The sequence below is a fragment of the Aegilops tauschii genome, chromosome 5 (genome assembly GCF_002575655.3).
Source record: "Aegilops tauschii subsp. strangulata cultivar AL8/78 chromosome 5, Aet v6.0, whole genome shotgun sequence".
NCBI classification, from domain to species: domain Eukaryota; kingdom Viridiplantae; phylum Streptophyta; class Magnoliopsida; order Poales; family Poaceae; genus Aegilops; species Aegilops tauschii.
This window is the reverse complement of record NC_053039.3, coordinates 555,838,766-555,850,100: the sequence shown is the minus strand read 5'-3', so window position 1 is coordinate 555,850,100 and position 11,335 is coordinate 555,838,766. Positions and strand designations below refer to the sequence as shown.

Here is an 11,335-nt window from a genome sequence, read left to right as displayed (position 1 = left end):
TTCTCATCTTCCACATCCACCCCCCTCTTCCATCCAAGCAAGATCCTCGATGGAGCAGCAAATCGAGCACATCGGCGGCGGCGAGAACGCCGACTTCGTGGAGATCGCCGGCGGCGAGAACGCCGACTTCATGGAGATCGCCGGCGGCGACCATGTCAAGATGGCCAGGTTGACGGAGATCCGTTCTTGGTTTCACAAGATGAACTGGACGGCAATGGCCACTTTGAAGCAAATGACGAGGAGGGAGAGGGCAAAGCTTTCCCCCCCACCCGCACAACCGATTCACAAGGTCGAGATCCTCCTCTGGGCGATGGAGCAGGCCGATTCGTCCAGCCCCTGGACCAGGCGTAGGTGGTGGGCGTTCAGATCCAGGGTAGAGCATCCACTGGATCAGGAACCCATAGTGCACGAGGTGCCGTTGCAGATTGTGGAGCCCCCAACCGAGTCGAAGATGACTCCGAAGCGCAAGAGGAGGAGGACAGTGGTCGCGACATCGCTTCCCCGCCGTTCTCCACGCTTCCCTCGCCGCTCTCCTCGTCTGAACGGCGGCTGTAGCTATGTTTAGGGTAAGATTGCTGAATTTCATTCATCATTACTTGCCACTTGCTTAATTTGATTCTCTGCAATATGTTCTTGCCACCTGTGCACTTGAATCCCTAGCCTCTAGATGGCAGCTTAGTTTGATCGACGAGGCTGTAATGAGTCTAGGCATATAGCATTGCTATGTTTACTTGCTACGTTTTGATGTGAATGAGTGCTATCCATGATAGGAAATTTTGTCTGTCACCTCAAGAGTTGTGTTCAAATTACGTGATGCAATCTGTGTAAATTGAACTTGCAATATTTTGGCTGCAAGAAGTGCCTCCAGAAAAGTTCAGTACACAGTTTAGAGCGATAGACTCTGGGTTGACACTGAAATATTTCAATACTGCAAGTTTAGTAGATAGTTGTAGGCATTGAAATATTTCAGTAGTGACAGGTTCACACTGAAATATTTGAGTAGTGCAATTGCAGTACACACGGGTACACACTGAAAACTTTCAATAGTGCAATGCAATTTCAGTACACACGGGTAGACATTGAATATTTCCGTATTGCAGTTTCAGTACACGCACGCAACCCCAGAATTATTTCGGTGTAGCAGTTTCAGTACACGCGCGTAGCCACTAAAATATTTCGGTGGTGTTGTATCAGTACAAGCACGTAGCCTCTGAAATATTTGGGTGGTGCACTTTCAGTACACGCACGTACCCACTGAAATATTCCAGTTGTTCACTTTCAGTACACGCACGTACGAAATGAAATCCTTCAGTGGAGCTGTTTCAGTACACGCATGTAGCAACTGAAATATTTCAGTGGTGCTGTTTCAGTACACACACACATAGCCACTGAAATATTTCGGTAATGCACTTTCAGTACAGAGATGTAGACACTGAAATATTTCAGTAGTGCCATGTCGGTGATCTTGCATCCAAATATTTAGGGCTTCCTAATGATTCAGCAAAAAATAGACATAAGTAGTGAAATAATTTTTGTAGGGATGTTGGCTTACTCATGTTGCCGTGCTGTACAACCTTTTGCTTCACTTCCTGTAAGTGCTTCTTGCATGTGCTATGGCCTACATGCTGTTTACTCTCATCACAGCAGTGATTTTGCATCTTGCAAAGGTCTTATTAATTCAACATTGACTTCCATGAACTTTGTATTCAAATTCGTATACTCCTACAGTTGTTGTGACAGATTTCCTTGGTATCTTCAAATTACCGTACTATCATTTTTCCAATACCAACTGTATTCAATCTGAAACTTTCAGTTACTTATATGCTATAGGTGGAATCATGGATAGGTTGCTGAAGATGCTGCGCCTCACAATAAAATTCCCTTGCTCAACCTCAACATCACAAGCTTTTTTGCATTTCTAGTTGTCTCACTATTTCATGTGATGTATTGGAATACCAGAAGTTGTTATGTATTACAAGTTCAATCTGATAATCGTAGTACCTGCAGTCTGTGTGTTATGTGTTTTGTATGTGTGGGATCAAAATCTAATACGGTTCTGATTCCTGTTTTCATGGCCTTGATGCTAAGTTAAGTACATGCTGGTCAGAGTGATCGGAGGGAAGGATGGCACTGGTGGAAAATATTTTAGGGTTTTATCGTCGTGATAACCCTAGAAAAATAATAAAAACGTCGAAAATCAATGGAACTAGTCATGGATGCTTCTCATGTTGGTACAAGGGTGAAGAAAGAATACAGGTCCATTTGAAGCAAGTCGAGAAAAACCCGTCCTTCCACACGGACCCTTACCTCCTACCGGAACGGCCGCCGTGAAGGATCGACAACGTGCGCTTCTCGCGTCACCTCCGAGAAGTATTCTAAGCATTTAATCGTATTAGAAAATCCATACTAATGCCGACAACCTTACCAAACTAGTCATGTTTCCTTCTCATGTTGATACAAAGAAGTGCAAATTTTTTGGGTCCATTTACATCATGTCCGGCAAATATTTTAAGCAGTTCAAATTAGAAAAATATAAAACCTTGGAAACCTAGCTTTGTTTGTGCAAGAGATCATGTGTGCCAAATTTTGGGTGATTTGGAGGTGGTCAAAAAAATCACCGCATTCCGGAGGGACCAGTTGGTCTAACATAAGCCATTTTTTGAACAAAGGTGCTTTTTTCCACCACCTCCAAATCACCCAATTTCTCTATGACACGATGACCCACATGTGCCAAACATGTCCATGAAAGAAAATTTGGAAAAAAAATATTTTACAATGCCCCCTTGAGGTATAGAGCGATGTTTTGATCAATCAATCTAGAGGGCAGTATAAATTCAAAAAAATTCAAAAAAAAAATAAAACCTTGGAAACCTAGCTTTGTTTGTGCAAGATATCATGTGTGCCAAAATTGAGGTGATTTGGAGGTGGTCGAAAAAATCACCGCATTCCGGAGGGACCGTTTGGTCAACTTAAGCCATTTTTTGAACAAAGGTGATTTTTTCCACCACCTCCAAATCACCCAATTTCTCTATGACACGGTGACCCACATATGCCAAACATGTCCATGAAAGAAATTTGGAAAAAATATATTTTACAATGCCCCCTTGACGTATAAACCGATGTTTTGATCAGTCAGTCTAGAGGGCAGTATAAATTCAAAAAAAAATAAAAAAATATAAAACCATGGAAACCTAGCTTTGTTTGTGCAAGAGATCATGTGTGCCAAAATTGAGGTGATTTGGAGGTGGTCGAAAAAATCACCGCATTTCGGAGGGACCATTTGGTCTAACTTAAGCCATTTTTGAACAAAGGTGGTTTTTTCCACCACCTCTAAATCACCCAATTTCTCTATGACACGGTGACCCACATGTGCCAAACATGTCCATGAAAGAAAATTTGGAAAAAATATATTTTACAATGCCTCCTTGAGGTATAGACCGATGTTTTGATCAGTCAGTCTAGAGGGCAGTATAAATTCAAAAAAAATCAAAAAAAATATAGAACCTTGGAAACCTAGCATTGTTTGTGCAAGAGATCATGTGTGCCAAAATTGAGGTGATTTGAAGGTGGTCGAAAAAATCACCGCATTCCGGAGGGACCGTTTAACTTAAGCCATTTTTTGAATAAAGGTGATTTTTTCCACCACCTCCAAATCACCCAAATTTTCTTTTACACAGTGACCCACATGTGCCAAACATGTCCATGAAAGAAAATTTGGAAAAAATATATTTTACAATGCCCCCTTGAGGTATAGACCGATGTTATGATCAGTCAGTCTAAAGGGCAGTATAAATTCAAAAAAATATAAAACCTCGGAAACCTAGCTTTGTTTGTGCAAGAGATCATATGTGCCAAAATTGAGGTGATTTGGAGGTGGTCGAAAAAATCACCGCATTCCGGAGGGACCATTGAGGTGCAGGAGAGTTCGTGGCCGCAGAATATCCCGTAGCCCTTTCTGGAGACAAGACAGCGACGGAATCCGAGGCAGATTAGCCTGCAGCAACCGGTTTCGGGCGGTCCTGATCTTCGGTGGCAGCGGGCCGAGGCGCTGGTGAGACTGGAGCCGCAGAAGATCCAGGGCGGCTCACAGACTCATCATGAGCCCATGATGTTGCAGGCCCACTGGAGTCAGGGGCTGTCTCCACGTCCGCCAGGCGAACGGCGGGGCGCCGCTTGTAGCACACGGGCTGGGCCGCAAAGCGCGTGCGTCCCTGACCATTATCTGGTTGCCGCGTGGCCACCGGTTATTGGTGCAGGCCGGAGGGCGCGCCTCGCCCGGTCCGAGGTGGCCGCGTGTCCAGCGGCGGGTCGGAGGCACGCGTGCAGCCGACCGCAGCTGTCACCTGGCGCTGATCCCGGAGACGATTGCCTGGGCCTCTGCGACCGAAATCCCGAGGAGGATATGTTCCCCACGCCGCGGCACACGCGATAAACCTCGCCCGGAACGATTTCTTCACCAGTTTCTTCGCCGTTTCACTGTTTTGTTCGCCTGGCTCCCCTGTAGCATGGTGAGTTGTACATGTAGATACAAACACACTGTGATAAGAAGTCGCAAGCAGTTTTCCTTGCACTCTACGTGGACGATATGTAGGATGAATATGATTCATCATCTGTATTCATCCTGTATATTCTTCAATTGGAGAGCATGGATGACTAATGTATTTTTCGGATTTATCAGGCTTTTATTTTGTTTTCAGGAGCGAAATATAATTCCTCCATTACATCTATTTCCAAATTTTGTCGTGCAACCTAAACAAGTTACACGCTGGCCACGAAGAAAACAAGATTCATGAGGTTGCACTTGAAAAACTCAAAAAATATCCCAAACTAATACTGTTACAAGGGAGTGGACAACCAAATAGCTGAGTCATACAATATGAGTTAGTCACTAACTGACAGAATGAAGTATTTTAGAGAAAAGGTCACACGATACTAGACATAGACGACAATGCACACGCCAACATCAGGTTGATCGTCGACGTACTTGATGTCCGACCGTGCGCACAATGTTGTAGCTATCATAGTTCTGCTATGAGATCCTGCACATAAGGATATTATTAATGCCATGGAATATATTTGGACACATTAAAACATTAAATTACGACATATTAGGTACCTCTATCAATTTGGCGCACGTACGTCGATTGTGACCATCTGCCTCATGACAATAGCTACATCTATCCTTTGTTCTGGTTTTCTTCATCTTTGCCTGTAGCCTTTTCTTCGGAGCACCTCGGCCTGGCACATGCACAGGATCCAAAACCTTTTCGAAACCTTCACCATCAAGGTTAGCCGATTGTGGCATCAACGGGCCAAACCTAATGCTGTTACCCTGAGCATTAGTTGATCCCTTGCTATCAGCTTGTTCACTTGTTGATCCCTTGCAAACATCTTGTCCTTCCAAAACCCCTTTTAGATGCTGAAACGCCTCATCAGAGTGGCATGCCTTGAAACATGCTGCGTGACTAAAATTCCTTAGCTTACGGTACCTTTGTAGGGCTGCAGAGTATGCATACATCTCGCTCTTTCTGGTCTGTGCGAATGCACATTTTGCACTCATTGTCCACCTAGTGGGAACACAACACCTGGGCAGTGTTTCTTCTTGTAAAATTCCCAATATGTAAAATATGTGGGAACATGGTGTGCCTGCGCATTCCAATTTGCGGCAAGAACAACTGATACTGCGAAGCATACCTTCCTTTGACTCCGTGCGCACTTCGATCTTTTTATCCATTCTTTCCTTCTTAGACACAACGTATGTGGTAACGTCTGCTGCATCAAGTACCTCTCTGATCTCACATTTTTTGACAGCATCTATGCTCCATAAGACCAACTTAAACACAGCAGGAGTGAAAACTTTCGCGGCGTGTTTCTCAAGAACTGAAGCATTTTCCTCTGTGAACGGAACGGACTGTAAGGCCTCGACGTCTTGGAGAGCCTCGTTCAAGCGTCGCGACGCAAGGCAACGCTCATAGTGCTCTAGCATTTGAAACAACGTCATCTTAGCCTCAAGATGCGTATGTAGCACCGAGTTTAAACTCTCACTCCGCTGATTGCTGCTCAATCCTAGAAAACAACGGCCCTCAAGATATGGAGCACACCAAAGTTTTCTCATCTTATACATCTGATGCAGCCAGGAGTCCTCACTTGTTACTTTATTCTGTTGTAAGAAGTGTAACCATTTTCTCTCATGCTCTTCAATGGAAGATGTATCATATATGGAAGATCAGAATTTCTACTTTACCGCGTCATCATGCAGATGGCGTACAATGTTCTGCTGAATGTGCCATATACAGAGCCTATGGTTTGAGTCAGGCCACACCACCCTGATTGCTCTCTGCATTGCAAGGTCCCCATCCGTGATCACAGATATAGGATGCTTCTGTCCCATAGCATCAGAAAAGGTCCGTAACATCCACTCGTATGCCTGGCTTGTTTCATGTGAAATGATACCACATGCAAAAATAACGGTGCTGCGGTGGTGATTCAACCCGACAAACGGCACAAATGGCAGATTGTACTTATTGGTTCTGTATGTGCTATCAAAAACAATAACGTCTCCCAAAGCCTCGTAGTCAAGTCGGGATTGACTATCACACCAGAACAGTCCCTTCAGATGGCCAGCTTCATCAACCAAGTACCTGAAGAAAAAATCTAAATCTTGCTCTTCCCTCGCCACCATGTGATTGATCATCATTTGAGCATCCCCGGAAGAAATTGTTTCCTGCTTGTTAGCATGGCAGAAATTGTAAATGTCCCTCATAATGCATCCAACCTCATCATATCCACCGTATTGCATGTTCATAATATCCATAATATGGTGTTTTCTGATCCCAGATTTTTCCATGTCTGCAATGTCCGCTTTCTGCTCATCGCTAATTCTTCTGTGTGAACGCAAAAGACACGACAGATCCCATGGGGCTAGAGGATGGTTGTGTTCATCGATGAAATCCTTGACAAACCACTGACATGTTTCCTCCTGTCTTGCAATCACCAATTTAGCTTTACACCCTACACGAGTTATACTCCGTGGCCTCCTCTTTCTATCTTCCATCTTCCTCTTCATGTGCTTCTCTTCACGAACCCCTTCACGACTACACACAAATTTCCTTAAAATTACATGGCAGTTGGATCCATCCCACTCGACATAGCTTCTCCGGACACTAAAACCTTTCTCAAGACCATATTTGTTATAGAATGTATAACATTCATCCTCACTATTAAACATCTTGTTGGCAATATGATAGTACTCCATCATTGACTCGTGACTTACGTCCGCCATGTCTTCCTGCATCACAATTCAGACGAATAAAAACCTGAAAGGACAGACATAAATGCATGCAAAACCCAGTACGAAATCTTGCATGGAATTTTAAACTTTGCTCCTTGTACATGTTATGGCAAGCGATCATAAACGTCCATAAACTGGGTCCCCCGTAAACTAGTGAAGTGACCATGGATGATGAAAAATTCTAAATTGAATTGCATGCACTAGGGAAACCTAAATCGATGATGACTAAACAAATCTAAGTAGGAAGTGTAGGCTACGAATCAAAGTAAGTTGAGATTCGGGCGACTCATACCGTAAGATGCAAGTCCGGAAGCGATGGGATCAGCGGGGGGCTTTCTCCTATACCGCCGCCGCCGTCGCTGCCGACACTGCCGCCGCAGATGTCACGCCTTATTCTTCTTCCTGCCGCCGACCACGTCTTTTATAGTGAAGGGGACCAGGAGAAGGACGAGAACGATGCCGACGACGGTGAATTGGTTCCTCTCGCCGGGCTCGTCGGACAGAAGGAAGAGGACGAGAACGACGCCGATGACGGTGAATTGGTTCCTCTCGCCGGGCTCGTCGGACAGAAGGAAGAGGACGAGAAGGAGGACTTGACCGAGCTACTAGATCTATACGTGGTTCTGGTCGTGGACGTGATCGGTTGAATTTTTTTTACCCTGAACCATTATGCCCTTCTCTGATTAAACTAATTAAATTAATTCATTCTTAACCCCCCACCAGCCCCCCACCAGATCGGACGGCTAATAAAAATCCGAGAGGTAAGTACTCGAAAGTACTCCCAGTACCGCCCCAATCAGCATAAAGGAGCTCTTACTTTCATCTATAATTTCCGACGTTTTGTTCTGCGTGCAGGTCTGGTTCGTGCTTCTCTACGGCTCAGGCATTGCCTTCGGATGGTTCTTCGGCTATATTATCGCTATGGGGATGAAGGGCACGGCGATGAAAGTGCTAGGGTACGCGCTCGGCATGTGTGTCACGCTGCCGGTGGTTAGCCTCCTCTGGTGCCCTTCCGCGTGTGACCGTGATGGTTGAACTTTGACGATGGCCAGGAGTCATGCATCCAGGACGTGCTAGCTCATTGCAAGGGATGTACATTAATTTTTCTAACATTATTATTCGAGGTGGTCTTTTAATTTTTTTTAGCAAAATCAGCTCGGCTTTATTAAACCGAGGTAATGTTTACAAGTATTACATTTGGATCATAAGGGCATCTACAATGGGGGAGCTTAGCCCAGGCGCTAGGGTCAAATCCCCGGCCGTTATCCTCAATCTCCCAGCCGTTTTCTCCTTTTCCCAGCCTAGCCCAGGATTCGTCCTTGCGTCGACGCAACTTCTCGCGCCGGGCGCTATACATTTTTTCCTTCCGCGTCAGGACTCAAAGGGTGCTGTACAAGCGTCTATATCTTGTCATTAGCGTTGGAGGCCAAGGCGCTTACGCCGCTGCTATATGATTTTTTTTCTTAAGCGTCTGTGCAAGCACCCACGCATTGGACATGCCCTAAGGAGCACCTAACCACAAATGTTTACCATGTGGTAGCGAAACACCTAGCCTACCCAACTTATGAGCTTCAAAATTAGAAGCTCAGAATTTATGAACAAAAGGGCATGAAATAAAGATCTCTCCATCTCCTTGATCTCCTTGACGATGACACCAATAAGATCCTCCAGCCACACAATTGCACCACTTCCTTGCAATCCCGATGCAACAGGAAGATGTCGCAGCCCTAACTCTTCAGCCAACCATAGAGCTTCTCTGCATGCAATCGCCTCTAATGAAGTAGGATCCACCAATCCATGAGTGGATAACCCTAAGTATGTGTCATCTCTGTCATGTCAAATTGCTGCAGCCACCCAAATATTATGGTCCACAAATACTTCCGCATCAACATTCATCATATAACACATCCAACAGGAGATGGTCTTTTTTTAACTCGTTATTAGATTTAAGATTGACATTCCTCAATTGATTTTTTTTGTTTTGAGGCAACATGAAGCCTTCCATTTAATATCAAACCATCGTAGAGCCGAGGGAATCAACTGAAAAATGTTTTTTAATCAGTTGGTCTTTTTTAGAAAAAGAGGATAACCCCAGCCTATGTATCATTACAATTTACAATCACACAACCATGTTTCTATGCATGGATGCTCTCTTAGAATTATGGTCTGTTGCAAAATTATTTCATGCTAGCCGATGTAGTTGAGATTATTAAGATTCGAGCTTCACCTAGGCAGGATGCCGATACAATGGCTTGGGGACCAGGCAAGTATGGAGTTTTTACAGTAAAAAGTGCTTATCAATTAGCCTTTGAAGAGGCGTACAGAGATACTGCTACATGGTCTAGTTCTAGGCCGGATGGACGCCGTGATTGCTGGAAGTTGATCTGGGCTTGTGAGGTTCCTCCTACAGTTCACAATTTTGCATGGAGATTAGCAACGAACTCGTTGCCCACGTGGCAGAACAAACACACTAGAGGGCTGGAAACAGATGATTTATGTCATGTGTGTTCAGTTGAGACTGAGGATAATTTTCACCCGTTTTGTCGCTGCACTCATGGAAGCAAGTTATGGAGGGTCATGGCGAAGGTGTGGATGCTACCGGCTCTCTCTTCCGTCCAAAATACTGGTAAAGAGTGGTTATTTCATGTGCTATATCCGCTACCTGATATTGAGCGCTCTATGTTACTGATGACTCTCTGGCGTGCTTGGCATATTCGCAATGAAGTGGTACACCATAAACCCCCTCCCCCTATGGAAGCGTCTAGAACGTTCCTTGTGAGTTATTTGGACTCTTTAGTTGGTCTCAAAACTGAGCTATCTTCTGATCCACCCAACAACCCAAGCCTTTCACCAAAATGATGCCGGCACTACTAGGAAAAGGGCTATAGCTAATATGGACATTAAAGGCGTACCATGTATGTGGTGCGCCACTGCGCACCAGATACAAGCGCGTCATTATTGACATATTACTAATGGCGCACCTGGTGTGTGGTGCGTCATTAGTAGTTTTGAAAAAAAAATTATTAGCAGTGGCGCACCAGGGGATAGTGCCCCATTACTAGTTGACATAGTAATGGCGCACCACACACACCGTGCGCCATTAGTAGTTTTGAAAAAAAAATTGTTAGTAGTGGCGCACCAGTGGACAGTGCGCCAAGTAATGGCGCACTGTCCACTAGTGCGCCACTACTAACAATTTTTTTTTTTTAAAACTACTAATGGCGCACCACACACCAGGTGCGCCATTAGTAACCCTGGTGCTAAATGCACCCCCTGGACCGCCTTTTCTGTTTTTAAAATAAAATAAAAGAAAATGATGGAAATGTCAAAAAAATAAAAAAAAATATAAGTTTCTCATGTGATATGTGGTCTAATTGTTGGGAAAATTTACAAATACGAATTTCGACTTTATTTGCAAAATCTCTCTGGAATTTAGTAAAATGAGCACAACTTTTGCATACGAACTCGGATTAAAAAGTTTTTTATATGAAAAATCATCTACTCGAAAAGTTACATCCGAATTCAACTGGGGGAACCCCGTTGAACATCTTCAAAATCCCAAAAAACCTAACAGAATGAAAGATACGGGGCTTTTAAGATCTAGAGGGGGAAAATGAAAAAAAATCAAACTTACTAGTGGCGCACCATTTGCTAGGTGCGCCACTAGTAACAGAAAAAAAAATTGTTTTCAAAAGAAAAAAAATTGGAATTTTTTTCAAAATATGATACGTAATATGACCGGGAAGTTTCAAATATTTTTTCAAAATTTCATCACACTCATGAACATGAACAAGGTCCTAGACATCAACAAGGTTTAATAGGATTGATATGATAGATATATCAACAAGTGCCTGTGAAGTGAGCTGGTGCTGGGGTTGGATAGAACTGCGAAGTTAAGCGTGCTCGGGCTGGAGTAGTGTGAGGATGGGTGACCTTCCGGGAAGTCTGACCACAGAGTGCGATTTGACTTGAGATTAAGCCATAGTGACCTGAGATTAAGAAAAAAACGAAAAAAATTTGAAAAAAAATTCTGAAAAAAATTTG

General features: G+C 44.0%; 1 protein-coding gene across 1 annotated transcript; it reads right to left on the bottom strand.

Moving 5' to 3' along the window:
• Nucleotides 1-6,235: 6,235 nt before the first annotated feature.
• LOC123494123 (protein FAR1-RELATED SEQUENCE 5-like) lies at nucleotides 6,236-7,282 on the bottom strand. Its single transcript, XM_045228809.1, has one exon. It carries the CDS (start codon nucleotides 7,280-7,282, stop codon nucleotides 6,236-6,238), a length of 1,047 nt encoding a protein of 348 aa, XP_045084744.1.
• Nucleotides 7,283-11,335: the final 4,053 nt, after the last annotated feature.